Consider the following 21862-nt stretch of genomic DNA (forward strand, 5'->3'; position numbering starts at 1 on the left):
CCAACTCTTTGTAATGAATTGAGAAATTGAAGTTGGTTTGCCTTTGAGATGACTTTTTTAAGCAGAAGGTCTTTGGATATATTGTAACAAAAGTCTGCTTATACATTCTATTATTGGAGTGTCTCTTAACCAAATGGTATTGAATGAAGACATTGTGAGGACGTCTTCCCCCTAAAGAAGGAGGACTTGTCATAGCCTTAACTTACCTCATGATCTGGGATCTCAGAAGAGAGTGTTTTCCCTAGGATGACCCCGGTCAAGTATGTCCAGCATCGAGCTGTATTGGCAAGGTTATAGCCTCCTGCCTCCATCAAGAATTGTGAAGTGAAGTTAGGAAAGAATAGTCACAAACAGCAGGAGAGGAAATGAGGGTAGGTAAAGAAGAGGAGAAAAAATACTTTATTAAAAGAGCTAACAGAATCATTTTAGTTTGCAGAATTGTATTTAAACATCATCCTTTTTTGATATTTTAAACCTCCTAGTAATCAGCTTTTAGAGGACCAGTCAGACACTGTCAAACTGGGAAGTTCACAGCCTATAAATACTTATAAACTAACATGAACCTAAGAACTATAAACTCAATTCCATTGAAAGACACAGGTTAAGTTTGAGATCCCTGAAGCCTTGATCTCTTGAGGTGCTCTATATAAAGTGAAGGTCTGTGAGATGAATTTTGCAACAATTCTATAAAATGAAATTATTGCTATATGTATATGTATATTGTATATGAAAGATATTGAGCAGATACAGCTCTTAATTCCTACTGAAAAGAGAAAGGAAAAATTCTAATATAAGCAGACTTCCTTATTTTAATATCAGAATTCCATTTCTTACAAAACACAAATATAGTGGCATAGGAAAAAGAATGTGAGATGAGGAGGGGATTATTGATTGATGCTCTGATACATACTATCATAACCTGTCATAGCCATTCAGCAGACAAATTATAGTGACTAGTATTTAGTTTATTTTGCAAAATAGGTATGTTCTGCCATACAAGGCTTTTAGCTAAATTCCCAGATGGAATTATTTCTTAATCTTAAAAATTTTACTTATTTTATGGGTGAAAGTTGGACAACACCCAGCAGTGCTCAAGGGTTATTCCTGGTTCTTCATTCAGGAATCATTCTTTGCAGGCTTGGGAAACAAATAGGATGCCAGACACTGAACCCACATCAGCCACATGCAAGGTCAGCTCCAGCACATAGAATGATTTCTTGACCTCACTGCAGCCTAAAGAAAATGAGACTCTAGTTTAATTCAGAGAGGGTTGTTATGTATATTATCATCCACAATGATATAGTTTACTAGTAAAATGGGAGACTGAATAATTAAACAAAATAATTTGGTAATAAAGAGGCCCTTTTCTTTAGCCTTTCTAAATATGAAAGATCATGGATACAAGAGCTTCGGGAATATATTTTAGGTTCCAATGGGTCCATTGATATTTGAGGAAACAGTTATCTTCATTAATTATCAATATGATATTGAGAGTTAAGAATTTTGGAGAAGGGGAATAGAGAAATAGTAAAGTGGGTAGGACGCACAGACCTTGTACATGCTTAATATGAGTCTAATTCCCAGCACTCCTCAACAGGAGAGATCCCTGAGTGCAGAGACAGGTGTAAACCTGAGCATTACTGGGTGTGGCCCATCCTTTTCCCCTTTCCCCAACCACAAAAAATTTTAATAAAATTGTATATATATTATTCTATACAATGCTATGTGGAAAATCCAAAGTTATAAACTCAACTTACTTGATATAATTATTTATTTTCAAAGAACCAGTATAGATTCTTTGTAGTAAGTTATCTCTGGTGCACATATGACTTATCAAATTCTACATATACATGGCTATTTTTGATAATGCACATATCACACAAGAAAAAATGTTTTTAAAAAGCCAACCAATACTTTGGATTGAAAAAAAGGAAAGAGGCCTTGAGAATACTAAGTAAAAGTGGCAGCCTTGCATCAGTTGAATTCACATAGATGTCAGTTATGGAACAGGTTTTTTCTCCCTGCTATGTCACAAAGCCCATATCATTTTATCTTTTGCTTGAGTTGAAGTAGATGTAGATGTACTTCTTGCCATTTTTACATAAGAGTTTTTCTTTTATATGTGCCTTTAATTTTACTTTCTCTATTATTTGAGGCTTTCTTAAACTCAGGCTTGTGTTTATGCTGTAATTGCACTCATTTCCCAAGGCTTTCAACTATGTCCTCTACTATAGTTTTATAACAGATCGACAAAGCAAAAAGCTATTAGTATTTTCTTAATATATTCATTTTAAACTCAATCTGTTTGACCATGTTATTTTTAAACAATCAATATATTAATTCCATAAGGTATTTTTCCTGGTAGACAAAAGACTGCGGGCATTCAAAGGTATAGTCAAACATAGTTGAGCTTGTAAAAGGTTCCTTTCACAAATATGTAAATACCTCTATGACTTATTATAGCTTTCTGATCCTTAAGTAATATAAAACATCAGTACACCCTTATGGCAAAAATGCCCAAGAGATTCTACATTTCTTAATTTCCTTTCATTATAACAGGTACATGCTCTTTTGGGGGGTGGTGGTGGTGGAGAATTGAATTGAATTCAGCTTAATATTTCATTAATAAGTAATTACCACTTATATATGATAGAATTTTAGTTATATGTTTACAAAAATGATTACTAGACCTGAGAATCTGAGAAGATTGAAAGGAGATAGAGAAATTTCCCTGGTGACTTTTCTCTATTCCTTTTTGATTAATGAGATCTGATATCACATATAACTATTGCACCTTTGCTTTAGGATTTCATTAGATTTCAGAATTTTAAAGCATCAATGTGCATGCTATGCTGAGGGGAAGTCCATTAGAGTACTTTTTTATGCTGAATCGTGAAAGTGACAACTTTCACTGAGATAGAATTTGGACAGGGTGGTTTAATTTCACCTAATAAAGACAAGGTTTTCTCAATATCAATGGACAAAATGTGAAGGAAGGTCAACAAATTCCCCTGTTGATATTCTCTTTTACTCACCTCCTCCCAAAATGAGTGTTGCTAATTGCCACTGAAGGATGTACTTAAGACATTTGCCAATTCCCACTGGAGTCATATTAAAGGAGCACATAGGATCCCCGGCTATTGTATCAGCACCCAGTTGTAAGACCACTGCTTTGGGATTAAAAGCTACATATACCTCCTTGAGTACACTGTAGAAAAGAGAAAGGATACAAAATGTTAGAAAAATAAGGGTAAATTTGGTTTAGGATTAGGTAGTAGCATTGTTTGTCAGTTGGAGAATTAGTTTAATCAGCAATTAATGAAGGAAAAAACTCCAACATTTCAGGCTCATCAAAGTTTCTATTTATAAAGGGTAATCTACTTCAAAATTATACTCTAATAAGCCTAATTTACAAAGAGAAAATATCCCTCTACTTCCATGCTCAATGAGGTCTGAATTTGTCCTTATCTTTTAAAACATAGACTTCCTGTAAACATTCAAATTAATTTGACTTCCATAACTATAGGCTAAGTGATTCTATTTACTGTATTTTATACTCCAGAGAAATAATGCATATACACTGAATACTTATTAAGAATTATTTCTGATAATCTAAGATTGCAAATATAGTTGAAGTTTATCACCTAGCTATCAATGAGAGAATTATTTACTTGGATTTGGCGGGGGTGGGGGTTGGGTCACACCCAGCAGCGCTCAGGGGCCACTCCTGGCTCTAAGCCCAGAAATCGCCCCCAGCAGGCTCGGGGGACCACATGGGATGCTGGGATTCGAACCACCGTCCTTCTGCATGTAAGGCAAACACCTTATTTCCATGCTATCTCTCCAGCCCCTGGATTATTTTTAACTACGCTAAAGTACTTTTGGGATATGCAATGCAACCTTGAGTTCACGGGTAACTGGTATTAAATGAAGGGATTCACGATATCTGGTAGAAATAAGAAATATGACAGTATCCTAAAAGTTATGGTGGGTAAGAATGAACATATTTTGGATAAAATCTTTTGGTGCTATCAAATCAACATAACAACTTTTGCAACATATAGATCGCATTAGAGAAAAAAATAGTGTGGTATATGATTTTAGTCAGGCTTTCAGTAGTATATACATTGAGCTCTGACAGTGTCCAGATACATTCCTTAGAATTATAATGCCCCTGATCTCCAGGGGAATACAATCTAGTTCCCAGACAAAAACATACCAGTCCTCAAGGACCCGAGTTACTGTTATAGGGACATATACACAAGTGCAAATGAACATACTTTAGAGTTTAGAAAATGTAGAGTTAACTTGTGTTAATGCCCCCTTAATAATCAACATGTCAAATTATAACATTGTAGCAAAGCCAGAGAAACTGAGTTTTTCTTGAAATACAAAAAAAGAATTTCAAGATAATTGTGATACTCCAAATGCATATGAAACAAGTCTACTGAAACTACTGAAATGAGCTCAGCTGCAGACAAATTTGGTGACTCAAAAGATTTTGGGGGCCAGAGCGATAGTGCAGTGGTAGGGCATTTGCCTTTCACGTGGCTGATCCAGGATGAACCTTTGTTCCATCCCCGGCGTTCATATGGTTCCCCAAGCCAGGAGCGATTTCTGTCCACTTAGACGGGAGTAAGCCCTGAGCATCACGGGTGTGGCCCATAAACCAAAGAGAAAAAAAAAATGTTGGTCTGATTTTTATGCATATGCAAATATTGTTTGTGGAGGTAAAAAAGTCATTTAATGATCATTAATATAGGATTATTTAAGCCTATTCTCTTCCATGTGTTTTTTTTTCTGGGTATAGAGAAAAGACATGCTAGGTAAATAGTTAACATTTCTTGAGTATCTGCACACATAGAAACCCCTATCAACTGCTGTCAGGAGACACAACGGGAAAGTATGATTTCTGATCTAAAAAGTTTTCCAGCTTATTGTGGATAAGAACAAGCAAGATCTTTCCCTACATTTTAAAATTCTATTCCTTCATGTCCATTTATCGTCTTCTGTGTGTCCAGTATAAAATGATAACAAATATTGCAAGGACACAGAGCTATAAAGCAGTTCTTATTTCCATGAAGTTCAGAACAGAAGGGAAAACAGACTTTATCAATATAATAAACAAAATACAACAACAAATAATATATCTGTGATAGTATAGAGGAAAAAGTAATCAGCGTTTCCAAAAAATGTAGGAAAAGTTCCACAGAGGTAGCTCTTCTTTTAGATTGCATCCTAAAGAGACACACATACATACTCCTGAATTTTTACTTCAGGTATGGTGACATATGGATAAAAATGGGTTATAACATGTAGCAAAACCTAGGCAATTGATTTAAAAAAGCCACCAGTTTTACCATTCATGGATATAATTTTAATCATACAAAGAAAGGCAATTATAAATGGCTGCATTAAAAACTGAGTGTTTAAGTCAATACAGGCTTAACATTTGACTTAAATAAAAAGATGAGGAAGTTAAATTATCAAAATGGTTAACATGAAAAATAACAAAATTTTTGAAAAAGATAATTCAAATATCACAGGTCTGAAGAATATATTAGCTCAAACAAAGTATACAATAAAAGAGCCAAACAAAAGGATGGAGGCAGCCAAAAACTTACCACTGATCTTAAAGATACAGTAACAGTGGTAGCCAACCAACAGGATCAGCAAAAATAAGAAAGAAAATTAAGGAATATAACTTGAGTTCTAGATAGGATAGCATCACAGGAACAACTTTTGTGTCATATAGAGAAAGATTAACCGTGAATATCACCAAACTGAGAAAAGATTTAAATACCAGATCCAGGAAACTCAAAGATTTTTAAACAAAACAAACCCTAAATAGATGCACACTAAGATACATTATAATAAAGACAGGGGAAACAAGAGAGAGTGAGAGAGAAAGACAGTATACTTTCAAGGGAACTATGACTTATTCATAGAAACTATAGGACATAAGGGAGAGGCAAGATATGTATTCAAAGTGCTCACTGGAAAAGATGTCATTTAAATTGTTTAAAATTAATATCTTTATTTAAACACCTTAATTACAAATATGATTGTAGATGGGTTTCAGTCATGCAAAGAACACCCCCCTTCACCGGTGCAACATTCCCACCACCAATGTCCCAAATCTCCCTCCTCCCCAAGCCGCCCCCACCTGTAATCTAGACAGGCCTTCCACTTCTCTCATTCATTTGCATTGTTATGATAGTTCTCAGTGTAGTTATTTCTCAAACTGCACTCACCACTCTTTGTGGTGAGCTTCATGTCTTGAGCTGGACATTCCAGCCCTCCTCTCTTTGTCTCTGAGGATTACTGCAAAAATGTCTTTTATTTTACTAAAAAAACCATAGATGAGTGAGACTATACTATGTCTATCTCTCTCCCTCTGACTTATTTCACTCAGCACAATAGATTCCATGTACATCCATGTATAGGAAAATTTCATGACTTCATCTCACCTGATGGCTGCACAATATTCCATTGTATACATGTACCACGTTTCTTTAGCCATTCATTTGTTGAAGGGCATTTGGCTGTTTCCAGAGTCTGGCTATTGTAAATAGCACAGCAGTGAATATGTATGTGAGGAAGGGATTTTTGTATTGTGTTTTAGCATTCCTAGGGTATATACCCAGGAGTGGTATAGCTGGATCGCATGGGAGCTCAATTTCCAGATTTTGAATTTCCAGGATTTGGAGGAATCTCCATATAGCTTTCCATAAAGGTTGGACTAGACGGCATTCCCACCAGGAGTGAATGAGAGTTCCTTTCTCTCCACATCCCTGCCATCATAGCTTGTTCTCATTCTTTGTGATGGGTGCCAATGTCTATGGTGTGAGATAGTACCTCATAGTTGTTTTGATCTGCATCTCCCTGATGATTAGTGATGTGGAATATTTTTTATGGGCCTTTTCGCCATCTGTATTTCTTCTTTATTAAAGTGTATATTCATTTCTTCTTCCCATTTCTTTGTTTTTGGGCCACACCCATTTGACGCTCAGGGGTTACTCCTGGCTATGCGCTCAGAGTCGCTCCTGGCTTGGGGGACCATATGGGACACCGGGGGATCGAACCGCGGTCCGTCCTAGGCTAGTGCTGGCAAGGCAGACACCTTACCTTTAGCGCCACCACCCGGCCCCTTCTTCCCATTTCTTGATGAGATTAGATGTTTTTTTCTTGTAAAGTTCTGTCAGTGCCTTGTATATTTTGGAGATTAGCCCCTTGTCTGATAGGTATTGGGTGAATAGTTTTTCCCAGTCAGTGAGTGGCTCTTGTATCCTGGGCGAGCTTCTCAACTTAATATATTCCCATCTATTTTTGTTTTCATTTGTTTGGAGAGTGCACTTTCCTCCTTGAAGATGCCTTTAGTCTCAATGTTATGGAGTGTTTTACCTATGTGTTGTTCTATATACCTTATGGTTTCAGGTCTGATATCAAGGTCTTTAATCCATTTGGATATAATCTTTGTGCATGGTGTTAGATGGGGGTCTGAGTTTTTTTTTTATTGCAAGTGGCTAACAAATTGCTCCAACACCACTTGTTGAAGAGGCTTTGCTTTCTCCATTTTGCATTTCCTGCCCCTTTATCAAAGATGAGTTCTCTGTACGTCTGGGGAACATTTTCTTTTTTTCTTTCTTTCTTTATTCTTTTTTTTCTTTTTAATTATGAGAACAAATGTGCAAAGAAAGAGGACAAGGTAAAGTTACAGTGGAAGGAAAGTTACCCATAAACAGAATTCTCAGAAGAGATCCCTTTGCTGGTACATTAATTTTGAAACTTCAGTCAAAGGACATTAAGAAAAATAAAACAGAGCCCATGTACAATTACTTTGTCCCTCAAGTACCCAGATTGTAGTACATTAAAACATTTCTTAGCAGTACACAAAGCAATATAAGGCCATAAAATTCATGTAACTCCTTAGACATTGAAGGCATAGTATTTTTTTACATTTCCATGCACATGCATATTAGTTTAAGTTAACCTCAAAAGTTTAAGGTTTTTTAAGGATTAGAGTCAAAGGAGCACTGTAAAAACGGTGTTAGAGTGGCAGTTATTGTTTGCATAGGCCCACCAAAACATGAGGGACATGGAAAGGAAAAGCCTTGGTCTAAAGACAAGGAGACCCTACCCCTGAAGTTTCCTGGCATAAGACCATCTCTAGGTTCCAGGCCAACTAGTTTGTCCAATCCAAGTCATTGACTGTGGTGCCAATACACTTTTATTTTTCACATAGTCTCCGTTTGTTGGTATCATGTTTCTGTATTAAAGATCCTAGAATCTGCATATCTTACATTGAAGTCAGGATGGTGTGGAGCGTCCTCTAGTTTCACCCGGGGAACATTTTCTGAATAATCAAGTATATTTCATTGATCTGATGATCTGTTTTTATTCCAAAACCATGCTATTTTAATAACTATTGCTTTGTAGTACAGTTTAAAGTTGAGGAAAGTAATGCCTCCCATATTTCTTTTCCCAAAGAGTGCTTTAGCTATTCGAGGGTGTTTATTGTTTCAAATGAATTTCAGAAGTGTTTGATCCACTTCTTTGAAGAATGTCATGGGTATATTTAGAGGAACTGCATTAAATTTGTACAATGCTTTGGGGAGTATTGCCATTTTAATGATGTTAATTCTGCCAATCCCTGAGCAGGGTATGTTTTCCCATTTACTAGTGTCCTCTCTTATTTCTTGAAGCAGAGTTTTATAGTTTTCTTTGTATAGGTCCTCCATGTCTTTAGTCAAGTTGACTCCAAGATATCTGAGTTTTTGTGGCACTAATGTGAATGGGGTTGTTTTCTTAATGTCCACTTCTTCCCTATCATCATTGGTATATAAAAAGGCCATTGATTTTTGCGTGTTAATTTTGTAGCCTGCCACCTGGCAATATGAATCTATTTTTTTCTAGAAGCTTTTTGGTAGAGTCTTTCGGGTTTTTTATGTAGAGTATTGTGTCATCTGCAAATAGTGAGAGTTTGACTTCTTCCTTTCCTATCTGGATTCCCTTGATATCTTTTTCTTGCTTAATGGCTATAGCAAGTACTTCCAGTACTATGTTGAATAGCAGTGGTGAGAGAGGACAGCCCTGTCTTATATCAGAATTTGGAGTAACAGCTTTTAGTTTTTCTCTGTTGAGGATGATATTTGCCATTGGCTTGTGGAAGATGGCATTGACTATATTGAGAAATGTTCCTTTCATTCCCATCTTACTGAGAGATTTTGGCAAGAATGGGTGTTGGACCTTATCAAATGCTTTCTCTGCGTCTATTGATATGATCATGTGATTTTTAATTTTCTTGTTGTTAATGCTGTGTATTATGTTGATAGATATCTGGATGTTAAACCATCCTTGAATTCCTGGGATGAAGCCTACTTGATCGTAGTGAACGATCTTCTTGATGAGGCATTGGATCCTATTTGCCAGGATTTTATTGAGGATCTTTGCTTATGTGTTTATCAAGGATACTGGTCTGTAACTTTCCTTTCTGGCAGCATCTCTATCAAGGTGATGTTGGCTTCATAAATGCTATTCAGAAGTGTACCCATTTTTTCAATTTCATGAAAGAGGCTGGCCAGGATTGGTAGTAGTTCCTCTTGAAAGTTTTGAAAGCATTCATTAGTGAATCTATCTGGGCCCGGGCTTTTGTTTTTGGGCAGACATTTGATTACCATTTTAATTTCCTCAATGGTGATGGGGGTGTTTAGATATAAATTTTTTATGGATATAATACATTTCACAATAGTGTTAATGTTTCTGATATTGGCATACAAGGTATACCTCTGGGGATGGAGAGATAGCATGGAGGTAAGGCGTTTGCCTTTCATGCATAAGGTTGGTTGTTCGAATCCCGACATCACATATGGTCTTCTGAGCCTGCCAGGATTGATTTCTGAGCATAGAGCCAGGAGTAATACCTGAGCGCTGCCAGGTGTGACCCCCCCATATAAAACATACACCTCTGCTACCATAAAAGTGCTGAAGACCCTCCATCTTGTCCTTATGAATCTTTCTCTTTCTTTCCTTGGTAAATTCAGTTCTATTGTCAGAGTCGAAGAATTTGTTTGCATTGGCTGCTGTTCATTCTATTTCTTTGTTTCTTTATATAATGCATGTGACTCCATTAAGTATTTTCCATTCTCTCACATGACACTTTTTAATCCCCTAGAAGCTCTAGCAAAAGACAAGATTTTATATTTTCTTATAGCTGAGTAGTATTCCATAGTGTTTCATTTATCCACTCATCTCTCACTGGACATTTGGATGTTTCCAGAAATGGTTAAAAGCCCTAATGTGTTTTTGTGTTCTTGGGAAAAATTCCAAGGTGTAGAATCACCGGGTTATATGGAGTTTTCTTTAGATTTTTTGAGATGTCTAGATATTGTTTAAAGAAGACCTCTAACTAAGGTTACTTTGATCTGTTAGGTTATCACGCAGATTTGAAGGAGAATGTTTCAAATAAATAACAATTAAAAGAATTCAACACCACTAAATTGGGCCTTCAAGAAATACCTAAGGGCTTCTATCTAAGGAGAAAATAAACTTCATTTAGAAGCACAGAATTACCATTAAAATGTGGCAAAAAAGAAGAATAAGATGAATACTATTATTAGTTTTGTGAATTATTTTTGATACCTCAGATCTGTTAAGATAGAAATTTTAAACAAATAGATACTTCATTTAAAATATTTATTTTATTTTTTTAAGGTAAGGAATGGGCCACACTGAGCAATTGTTAGTACTTATTTCTAGTTTGTGGTCAGTGAAGACAGGGCTTAGAGACCACGTGTCATGTTGAAGATTAAATTGGGGTTAGCACATAAAAAATAAGAGTTTTAAACCTATACTATCTCTCAGGCCTCATATTCAAATTTTAAAACTAGATCTTATTTTTTATTGATTTCTATGTATTTTCATTTATTTTTAGCACATTTTTCATTCTATCAGACTTTAGTTATAATATTAAAATTACTGTAATCATTTTAGCACATGGCTCAAGTAAGGCTTGGATGTATATTTTGTTTTCATTTAAGAACAAGACTGTTGTCTTAATTCTTGACTGAATAATGGTGTAATGAATTTCAGATATTTACAGATTCTATTCTGAATCTCTGATTCATCCTCTGAAAAAGTGTTGTCTTTTATTTCATTGTTTTCAGGTTGAAGAATATCATGGGAATCCTTAAAGGGATTGCATTAAATCTGTACAATGCTTTGGGGAGTATTGCCATTTCACTGATGTTAATCCTCCCAATCCATTAGCAGGGTATGTGTCTCCATTTCCTTGTGTTCTCTTTTATTTCGTGAAGCAGGGTATATTTAAGTTTAATCTGTATAGGTCTTTCACCTCTTTAGTTAAGTTGACTCTAAGTTATTTGAGTTTGTGTAAAACTAGTGTGAATGGGATGGTTTTTTTGACATCCATTTCTTCTATATCATTATTAGTGTGCGAGAAAGCCATCGATTTTTCCATTTTAATTTCATAGCCTGTCACTTTGCTATATGAATCGATTGTTTCTAGAAACTTTTTTTGTAGAGTTTTTAGGGTTTTCTATATATAGTATCATGTCATCTGCAAATAGTGAGAGCTTGACTTTTCCTTTCCCATCTGGATGACTTTGATATCATTTTCTTGCCTAATTGTTATGGCTAAATTCCAACACTGCTGGACCATGAGATGCATAACAACGTCATATATCAAAAATGGTTGGAAAAGAACCTTAACACAAATGATCAGGGAATGGAAAAATTCTCAAATAATGTAAACAGGTGAAAATAGAAGTCAACAGAAAGTCAACTCAACAGAAACAACATAAGAATCATTGGAATCTCAGAGCCCAGGAAGAAAATCCCCAGGAAGAATCAACATTCAAGGATATTATTGCAGGGAAATTCCTAGAGCTAAATATTGCAAGCAACCAAATTCTGCATGCTAGAAGAGTACTAGCCAAGAGGAGATCCAAAGAAAGGCACCCCAAAACACATCCTAGTTACACTGATTAATCCCACTGATAGGGGCAGAATACTGAAAGCAGCAAGATCAAATAGGGAGATTATTCAAAGGAGCATACTTACATTTACAGCAGACCTGTCACAAGAAACCTTCTAACCAGAAGGTAGTAGTGGGGTTTAGTGACAAAACTCAATGAAATGAATGCTTTGCCTAGAATACTGCATCCAGCCAGATTCACTTTTAGGTTTGAAGGAAGTATACATAGCTTTACAGATAAAGAACAGCTCAGAAAGTTACAGACACAAAACCAACCTTAAAAGAAAAATTGAAAGGTCTAAGTTAAGACAAGACAGACCAACAAAAAACTCATATATAAAGATGACAATAAATCCTATAACAATTATATCTCTCAATGTCAATGGAATAAATGCACCAATTAAGAGACACAGAATGGTAAAAATGGATCTAAGAGCTCAATCAACAATTCTGCTGCCTACAAGAAACACATCTGAATAGTCAGAACAAATATAGACTCAAAATCAAAGGTCGAAGTAAAATCACCCGAGTCAACTCCCTTAAAAAAAGCTGGACTAGGGGCCAGAGTGATGGCGCAAGTGGTAGGTCATCTACTTGCACACGCTAACCTAGAATGGACTACAGTTCAATCCCCTGGTGTCCCATATGGTCCCCCAAAGAAGGAGCAATTTCTGAGCACACAGCCAGGAGTAAACCCTGAGCAACACCGGATGTGGTCCAAAAACTAAAAAATAAAAAGCTGAAGTGGCCATATTGGTATCTGATGACACAAACTTTAGACTCAGAGAAGTTATAAGGTACAAAGATAGACATTTAGTACTTATCAAAGAATATGTACAACAGGAAGAAATCACACTGATCCTTAACATATATGCAGCCAATGAGGGACCAGAAAAATATTTAATACAATTCTTGACAAATCTGAAAGAAAACATCAATAGCAACACAATTAACAGTGGGAGACCGCAACATTGCCCTGTCATTCCTTGATAGATCTACCAGGCTTAAATGCAATAAAAATATACTAGACCTGAAAAGAAAAATCTAAGAAAGTAGACTAGTAGATATATATAGGCACTCCATCCTCAGAAAACTGGATATACATTCTTCTCTAATGCACATGGGACATTCTCCAGGATAAATCACATGCTACCCCATGAAATGTATCTTCATTAAATCAAGAAGATAGAAATTGTAAATACAACCCTCTTAAATCACAAGACACTAAAATTAGAAGTGAACTACAAAGGAACAGAGAAGAATAACTTCAATACCTGAAAATTAAACAGCTCATTACTGAATAACCAGTGGGTCAGGGATAAAATCAAAGAGGAAATCAAAAAATTCCTGGAAACAAATGCCAATGGAGACACAAATGATCAGAATTTATGAGACACAGCAAAAGCGGTATTAAGAGAAATATTTATAGCTTTGCAAGCACACATCAGGAAGGAAGAAGGGGCCTATATTTATAGCTTAATGACACAACTTATAAAATTATAAAATGATCAACAAAGAGAACCAGACATAGGTAAACAGAAGGAAATAACAGAGTTTAGAGCAGAAGTCAATGAAGTAGAAATCTAAATAACCCATATGATCAACAAAAGCAAAAGTCATTTTTTTGGGAAAAATATTTAATTGATAATCTACTAGCAATACTCACAAAGAAAAGGAGAGAAACTTAATCGAATTAGAAATGAGCAGGGGGATCTTCTGCGTGAGTGAGGGGTGGTCGAACCAAGCCAGCCTGTGGAGCTAGTCTCTGCAGCTGGACTTGAACCATGCCATCTTCAGGGTGGGGGAGGGGCGATTGAGCCAAGCCAATCTGTGGGACTCAGTCCCTGTCTACAGCTGGGGGCTGAACCATGCCATCTGCCAGGTAGGGGAGTGGCAGTTGATCCAAGCTGGCCTGTGGAGCTAGTCTCTGCAGCTGGGCTTGAACCATGCAATCTGCTGGGTAGGAGAGGGGTGGTTGATCCAAGCTGGCCTGTGGAGCTAGTCTCTGCAGCTGGGGCTGAGCCGTGCTGTCTACCAGCTAAGGTGAGGGGCAATTGAGATGGACACACCTGTGGAGCTCAGTCACTCCAACCCAAACCATCAAATGCAAAGAAATATGGGCAAACTAAGGAAGACACTAACTACCGGGAATATGGAGAGAAATCCTAGCAAGTTCCCAAGTCCACCAAAATACATGAGCCCAACAGATAAAGACCTAAAAGCAACACTGCAAACTATGGCAAAAAAAAAAAAACATGGAATCACTAGTAAGTTCAAGAAATTCATAGATGAACATATCAACAAACTCAAAGAAGAACTTCTACAGAACATGAAAGAATTCATACAAGTAGAATTAAAGGAAATAAAAAAAGGTCTTAGCAAGACATGTTAGCAGAATTACACAGTTGGAGAATCACATAAAAGAAATGGAAGACAAATTACAAACCAAAGTGACAAAGAAGCCAATAAGGAAATAAAAGGTACAGTACTGGAAGAAAAACTTAGGCATTTAATGAACAAAGACAAAAGAAATAATCTACAGATTGTAGGAATACCAGAAGGGGAGGAAATAAGAGAAACGGGAAAAAAAGTGGTTAGGGAAATAATAGCAGAAAACTTTCCCACTCTCTGGAAAGAGGCTTCCGTGCAAATACAGGAGGTGAAAAAAGTCCCTGATAAAATAGACCCTAGTAAACCAACACCAAGACATATAGTAATCCAAATGGCAAACAAAACAAAACAAAACAAAACAAAACCAAAGAGAAGAATGAACTCCTTAAAGCAATGAGGAAGAGAAAAAACCTCAAGTACAAAGGAAGGAACATAAGAATCAAACCAGATCTCTCATTTGAAATAACTTAAGCAAGAAGACAGTGGAATGACATATTTAAACAACTAAATGAAAGAAACTTCTAATCTAGAATCCAGTATCCAGCAAAACTCTCATTCATATGGGAAGGAGAACTAAAAACATTCTCAGACAAAAAAGAACTTGCATTATTTGCACAAACAAAATCGATTCTAAACTCAGAGATGAATTACACAATCTAAACCCCCGATTGTAACAACAAATACAACTGCACAACAGCCCTCCCTAGTAATATTCTCCTTAAATGTCAATAAACTAAACACTTTCATTAAAAGACACCTAGTAAAGTCTTATATAGAAATGAAGAGGGGGAGATCACTATAGATACAGCAGAAATACAAATGGTAAGCAGAGACTACTTTGAGAAACTTTATGCCACGATACATGAGTACCTGGAAGAAATGGGTAAATTCTTGGATGCGTATAAACTTCCAGGGTTAAACAAGGATGATCTAGCATATCTAAACAGACCCATCACTATGAGGAAATTAAGATGATAATCAAACATTTACCCAAAAACAAAAGCCCAGGCCCAGATTGTTTCACTAACTAATTTTTTTCAAACTTTTCAAGAGGAACTATTACCAATCCTTTTCAGGCTCTTTCATGAAATTGAAGAAACACAAACATTACAATAATTTTTATGAAGCTAACATCACCTTGATACCAAAACCAGACAGAGATGCTGAAAAAGAAAACTACAGACGAATATCCCTGATCAACACAGATGCAAAGATTCTGAAAAAAGCAAAATGAGAACAAATAGGATCCAAGGCCTCATCAAGAAGGTCATACATCATGACCAAGTACGTTTCATTCCAGAAATGCCAGGATGGTTTAACATCCATAAATCAATCAACATAGTACAACATATCAACAAAAAGAAAAATAAAAACTGTATGATCATATCAATAGATACAGAGAAAACATTTAATAAGTTCCAACACCCATTCATGATAAAAACTCATCAAGATAAGAATGGAAGGAACTTTTCTCAATAGAGTCAAGGTCATCTACCACAAGCCATTGGCAAATATTATTCTCAATGGAGATAAACTAAAAGCCTTTCCTCCAAAATCTGGTATAAGACAAGACTTCCCTCTCGCACCTCTCCTATTCAACATAGTGCTGGTATTTCTTACCATAGCTTTTAGGCAAGAAAAATATATCAAGGGCATCCATGGTGTTTAGATAAAGCCGTTAATTTAAAAAGAAACCTGTAAAAAGGATATAATTATAAGAAAATTAAAAAATACAGAAGAAAATCAAGTAACAGAAATTACCAGCAAGTTTTAAGAAAATATAAAGATGGCTAAACAGTAAGTGATAAAGACAAATTGTAAAATGTTAATATGTACCTAAAATATTACTGTGTTGGGGCCCGGAGAGATAGCACAGCGGTGTTTGCCTTGCAAGCAGCCGATCCAGGACCAAAGGTGGTTGGTTCGAATCCCGGTGTCCCATATGGTCCCCCGTGCCTGCCAGGAGCTATTTCTGAGCAGACAGCCAGGAGTAACCCCTGAGCACCGCCGGGTGTGACCCAAAAACAAAAAAAATTACTGTGAAAGACATGTAATCCACTTTGATCAAAATAAAAAATTACAATAAAAAACAAATTGTAATGTAAATTGGAAACAATGGCACAAGATGTAAGTTTTAGGCTAAGTATTTAGACATACATGACCATGCTCTGGGGCTTTTTCTAGGTTATAACTCAGGAGTTGATCCCAATGGAATTTAGGAAACTGTGGTGTCAAGGATTAAACACTGGCCTCTCCATGCAAAATATGTGCCCCAATGCTTTATGCTATCTTCCTGATTTATATCTTTAAAATTGAGAAAACAGGATAGAGCAATAGTACAATGGGTAGGGCATTTGCCTTGCATGTGGCTGATCTGTGTTCTATCCCCAGCATCACATAAGGTCCCCTGAGACTGTTAGGCACACAGCCAGGAGTATCTCCCAACCATTACCAGGTGTGGCCCCAAAACCAAAAAATAAATAACAATGAGAAAACAGAAGCCAATCGTACAGAAATTAGGGTTCTTGCTTTGCATATACTGACAGAGGTTTGATCCCTAGAATCCTGTATCATCAGACAGTGCCCTTCAAGAAGTGTTCTTTGAGGACAGATTCAGTGGTAATTTCTGGGCAATGCTATGTTTGACCCACATACCCGCAAATGAGAAAACATTATCTATATTCAGCAATCAGGTTTTTTATACAGACTATCTAATGAAGAACAGTGATGGCAATTGTTTCTAGATGGATTTGAGGCATGCAGTTGGTGCAGAGAATAAGAAATGTCAGTGGTGATGACATTAACGACATTTTAAAATAAAATGAAGGCCAAAGAACAAAAAAGAATAGTGAATCCATCTTTTCCATTTAAACATATTGTTGGTGATTTAATATGGTTAGGATCATGTTAATGTTTGTTCACTGGGTCTACAAAGTTATTGTTTCCCTTTAGGCTGGAGTTATAGTATGGCAGGTAGAGCATTTGCCTTGCAAGCAACTGACCTAGATTTATCTCTAGCACTAAATTCCATTTTCTGAAGCCTTGGGAGTGATCCTTGAGTGCAGCAGAGCCAGGAATAAGCCATGAACACTGGTGGGTGTGACCCATAAACCAAAATAAAAGTAAAAATTATGTTATTGCACCTCCATCACCATCAAAATACTAAAATCCTAAGAACACTGTTCTTATTTCACTTACAGTCTGTCTCTCTATCAGCCCTTTCATCTTTGAAATTTGGTAGCCTCCTCCATCACTTGTTCTTCTTTGACTTATTCTGCTTAATCTTACCTCTAGTTCAGTTCTAGAAACATGTTTCAGCAGCAATCACACCACCAGTATCAACCTCCTTCCACCAATATTCTTTTTTTTTATATTTTATTTAAACACCTTGATTACATACATGATTATGTTTGGGTTTCAGTCATGTAAAGAACACCACCCATCACCAGTGCAACATTACCATCACCAATGTCCCAAATCTCCCTCCTCCCCACCCTACCCCGCCTGTACTCTAAACAGGCTTTCCATTTCCCTCATACATTCTCATTATTAGGACAGTTCAAAATGTAGTTATTTTTCTAACTAAACTCATCACTCTTTGTGGTGAACTTCCTGAGGTGAGCTGGAACTTCCAGCTCTTTTCTCTTTTGTGTCTGAAAATTATTATTGCAAGAATGTCTTTCATTTTTCTTAAAACCCATAGAGGAGTGAGACCATTCTGCGTTTTTCTCTCTCTCTCTCTGACTTATTTCACTCAGCATCATAATAGATTCCATGTACATCCATGTATAGGAAAATTTCATGACTTCATCTCTCCTGACAGCTGCACAATATTCCAGTGTGTATATGTACCACTGTTTCTTTAGCCATTCGTCTGTTGAAGGGCATCTTGGTTGTTTCCAGAGTCTTGCTATGGTAAATAGTGCTGCAATGAATATAGATGTAAGGAAGGGGTTTTTGTATTGTATTTTTGTGTTCCTAGGGTATATTCCTAGGAGTGGTATAGCTGGATTGAATGGGAGCTCGATTTCCAGTTTTTGGAGGAATCTCCATATCGCTTTCCATAAAGGTTGAAGTAGACGGCATTCCCACCAGCAGTGGATAAGAGTTCCTTTCTCTCCACATCCCCGCCAACACTGTTTGTTTTCATTCTTTGTGATGTGTGCCATTCTCTGTGGTGTGAGGTGGTATCTCATCGTTGTTTTGATTTGCATCTCCCTGATGATTAGTGATGTGGAGCATTTTCTCATGCGTCATTTGTTTCCAGGAATCTTTTGATTTCCTCCTTGATTTCATCAAGGATACACTGGTTATTCAGTATGAGGCTGTTTAACTTCCAGCTGTTAAAGTTTTTCTTCTGAGTCCCTTTGGAATTCACAAATAATTTCAGAGCCTTGTGATCAGTGAAGGTAGTCTGCAAAATTTCTATCCTCTTGATATTATGGAGGTATGTTTTATGTGCCAGCATGTAGTCTATCCTGGAGAATGTCCCATGTACATTGGAGAAGAATGTGTATCCAGGTTTCTGGGGATGGAGTGTCCTATATATATCCACTAGGCCTCTTTCTTCCATTTCTCTCCTCAGGTCTAGTATATTCTTGTTGGGTTTCAGTCTGGTTGACCTATCTAGTGTTGACAAAGCCGTGTTGAGGTCCCCCACAATTATTGTGTTGTTACTGATATTATTTTTCAGATCTGTCAACAATTGTATTAAATATTTTGCTGTCCCCTCATTTGGTGCATATATGTTTAGGAGAGTTATTTTTTCCTGCTTTACATACCCCTTGATTAATATAAAATGTCCATCTTTGTCCCTTAAAACCTCCCTGAGTATAAAGTTTGCATTATCTGATATTAGTATGGCTACTCCAGCTTTTTTATGGGTGTTGTTTGCTTGGATAATTTTTCTCCAGCCTTTTATTTTGAATCTATGTTTGTTCTGACTATTCAGGTGCGTTTCTTGTAGGCAGCAGAAGGTTGGATTGAGTTTTTTGATCCATTTAGCCATTCTGTGTCTCTTAACTGGTGCATTTAGTCCATTGACGTTGAGAGAAAGAATTGTCCTGGGATTTAATGCCATCTTTATATCGAAATTTGGTGTGTCTTTTAGTTAGTCTTGTCTTAAATTAGGTCTTTCAATTTTTCTCTTAAGACTGGTTTTGTGTCTGTAAAGTTTCTGAGCTGTTTTTTGTCTGTGAAACAATGTATTCTTTTGTCAAACCGGAAAGTGAGTTTTGCTGGGTACAGTATTCTAGGTGAAGCATTCATTTCATTCAGTCTTGTCACAATATCCCACCACTGCTTTCTGGCACTGAGTGTTTCTGGTGACAGGTCTTCTGTAAATCTCAAGGATGCTCGCTTGAACGTAATTTCCCTTTTTGATCTTGCATTTTCTGAATTCTGTCTCTATCTGTGGGATTCGTCATTGTGACTAGGATTTGTCTTGGGGTGGTTTTTCTGGGGTCTCTTTTGGTTGGTACTCTTCGAGCATGCAGGATTTGATCACATATATTCTTTAGCTCTGGAAGTTTCTCTTTAATGATGTTCTTGACCATTGATTCTTCCTGAAAATTTTCTTCCTGGGTCTCTGGGACTCCAATGATTCTTAAGTTGTTTCTGTTGAGCTTATCATAGACTTCTATTTTCATCTGTTACCATTCTTTGACTATTTTTTCCATTGTCTGTTCATTTGCTTTAAGTTTTTTTCTCAATCTCTCCTGCTGTATGGAATTGTTATGTATCTCATCTTCCACAGCACCAAGTCTATTCTTACCTTCTGATACCCTGTCCCATTGCTTATCCATTTTGTCATTCACTTCGTTTACTGAGTTGTTCAGGCCTGTTAGTTGACATGTTATTTCAGTTTGGAGTTTTGTGATTTCTGTCTTCATATTTTCTTGGTTCTTATTAGTGTTCTGTTCAACTCAATCCGTGGTTTCTTTGAGTTCGTTGAGCATCTTCCATATTGCTAGTCTAAAGTCCTTATCTGAGAGGTTGATTAGTTGGTTGGTCATTATCTGGTCATCAGAATTGTCATCTTCATTCTCTATGTCTGATGCTGGCCTGCGTTGTTTTCCCATTGTCACACTTGTATTGTGTTTTTTTCTACGTGCTGTGGTGGTATTCATTGGCTAAATGATGCAGGCAGCACACTCCTCTGGCTCCGCCCTTTCTGGATGGGCTGACTTGCCTCCAAGGAAGGGGAGTCCTCCGTGGATGAATCCTCACACAGGATCAAATCTTAGGTCTGAGCACGCAGCAGAGAAGACAGTCCGGAGAGAAATGCTTACTTCAGTGATCCAGCACAGTTCTTAGTGTGATATTTTCCTTCTTGTTGCGATGGTGTTCTTTTCTTAGAAAGAGCACGTGGCCACGTAGCGAAGCGGAGCCAAAGTGCTCTGCTGGAGCCTCTTTTCGGCCCACTCCCAAGAGGTTCATGCAACAGGATAGTAGACAGACACACACAGGCAGCAGTCAGTTTTTCACAGTCGGGCCCCACTGGGCAGGCGTAGTTTCGTGGATTTTCCCAGCCTGACGTCACAAAGCATAGCCGGTTTTCACGTTATGGAGTCCCGCCCTGTAACTGGCCTCTGGGAGAGCAAGTTTTCTGGAGCCTCTTTTTGGCCCACTCCCAAGAGTTTCATGCAGCAGGATAGTAGACAGACACACACAGGCAGCACTCACAGTTTTTCACAGTCCTCCTTCCACCATATATCCCTGCATGTCATCGTTGACAGGCACACTTTTAAATTTTGTCACAAATGTTTGGGTCTCATAATTTCTGTGTTATTATCTCCTGGTTTATCTATTTAGTTATGTCCTTTAACACCACCAATGCACCTGAGTCCCCTTGACCTCTATCCCCCACTATTTACCATCTATATTTTTCCTTTTCTGCTCTATTTTTTCTTCTCAATATGCTCTGGGGCCAAAGTGTTCTGGACAACCTCCATATAAACCATTGCATTCCCTCATGCAGTTATTCTAAATATCATATGTAAGTGATATCATCATGTATCTTGGCCTATTTCATTTAACTTGTTATCTTTCAGTTTCATTACAGCAAATTGCACAATTGCACAATTCCTTAAAGCTATGGAGAATTTCACTGTATATATGTGCCATATCTTCATGATCCACTCATAAGTTGTTGAATACCTAGGTTCATGCCAACTCTTAGCTACTGTACTGAGTGTTGTGATAAATAGTGGTGTATATAGGTCTTTCTGAATGTTTTTTTGTCCTGGGGTTGATACCCTAAAGTAGAATTTCTGGCTGTTACTGTTACTTTTACTAAATGCTGATTATCATCTAATAAACCAAACTTTTTTACTCTTGACACTGCTCATGGCTCTCTCTTGACACTGTTTGCCAACAAGGACTTCTGACACTCTAGGGATTTCCTTCATAGAGATGAAAGAAACCAAAGAGTTCATAGTTAAAAATCCAAAAAGGCATACATAGTGAAGACATATT

General features: G+C 37.0%; 1 protein-coding gene across 1 annotated transcript in view; it reads right to left on the reverse strand.

The window, feature by feature from the left end:
* Positions 1-21862, reverse strand: part of HDAC8 (histone deacetylase 8) — a 171792-nt gene that overhangs the window by 88514 nt on the left and 61416 nt on the right. The window contains exons 8-9 of the mRNA XM_049767414.1: positions 3036-3208; positions 207-301 (exon numbers count right to left, since the gene is read on the reverse strand). Coding sequence (XP_049623371.1) covers positions 207-301; positions 3036-3208 — 268 coding nt within the window. The remainder of the gene's footprint in view (positions 1-206; positions 302-3035; positions 3209-21862) is intronic.

The sequence above is a fragment of the Suncus etruscus genome, chromosome X, assembly GCF_024139225.1.
Source record: "Suncus etruscus isolate mSunEtr1 chromosome X, mSunEtr1.pri.cur, whole genome shotgun sequence".
Classification (NCBI taxonomy): domain Eukaryota; kingdom Metazoa; phylum Chordata; class Mammalia; order Eulipotyphla; family Soricidae; genus Suncus; species Suncus etruscus.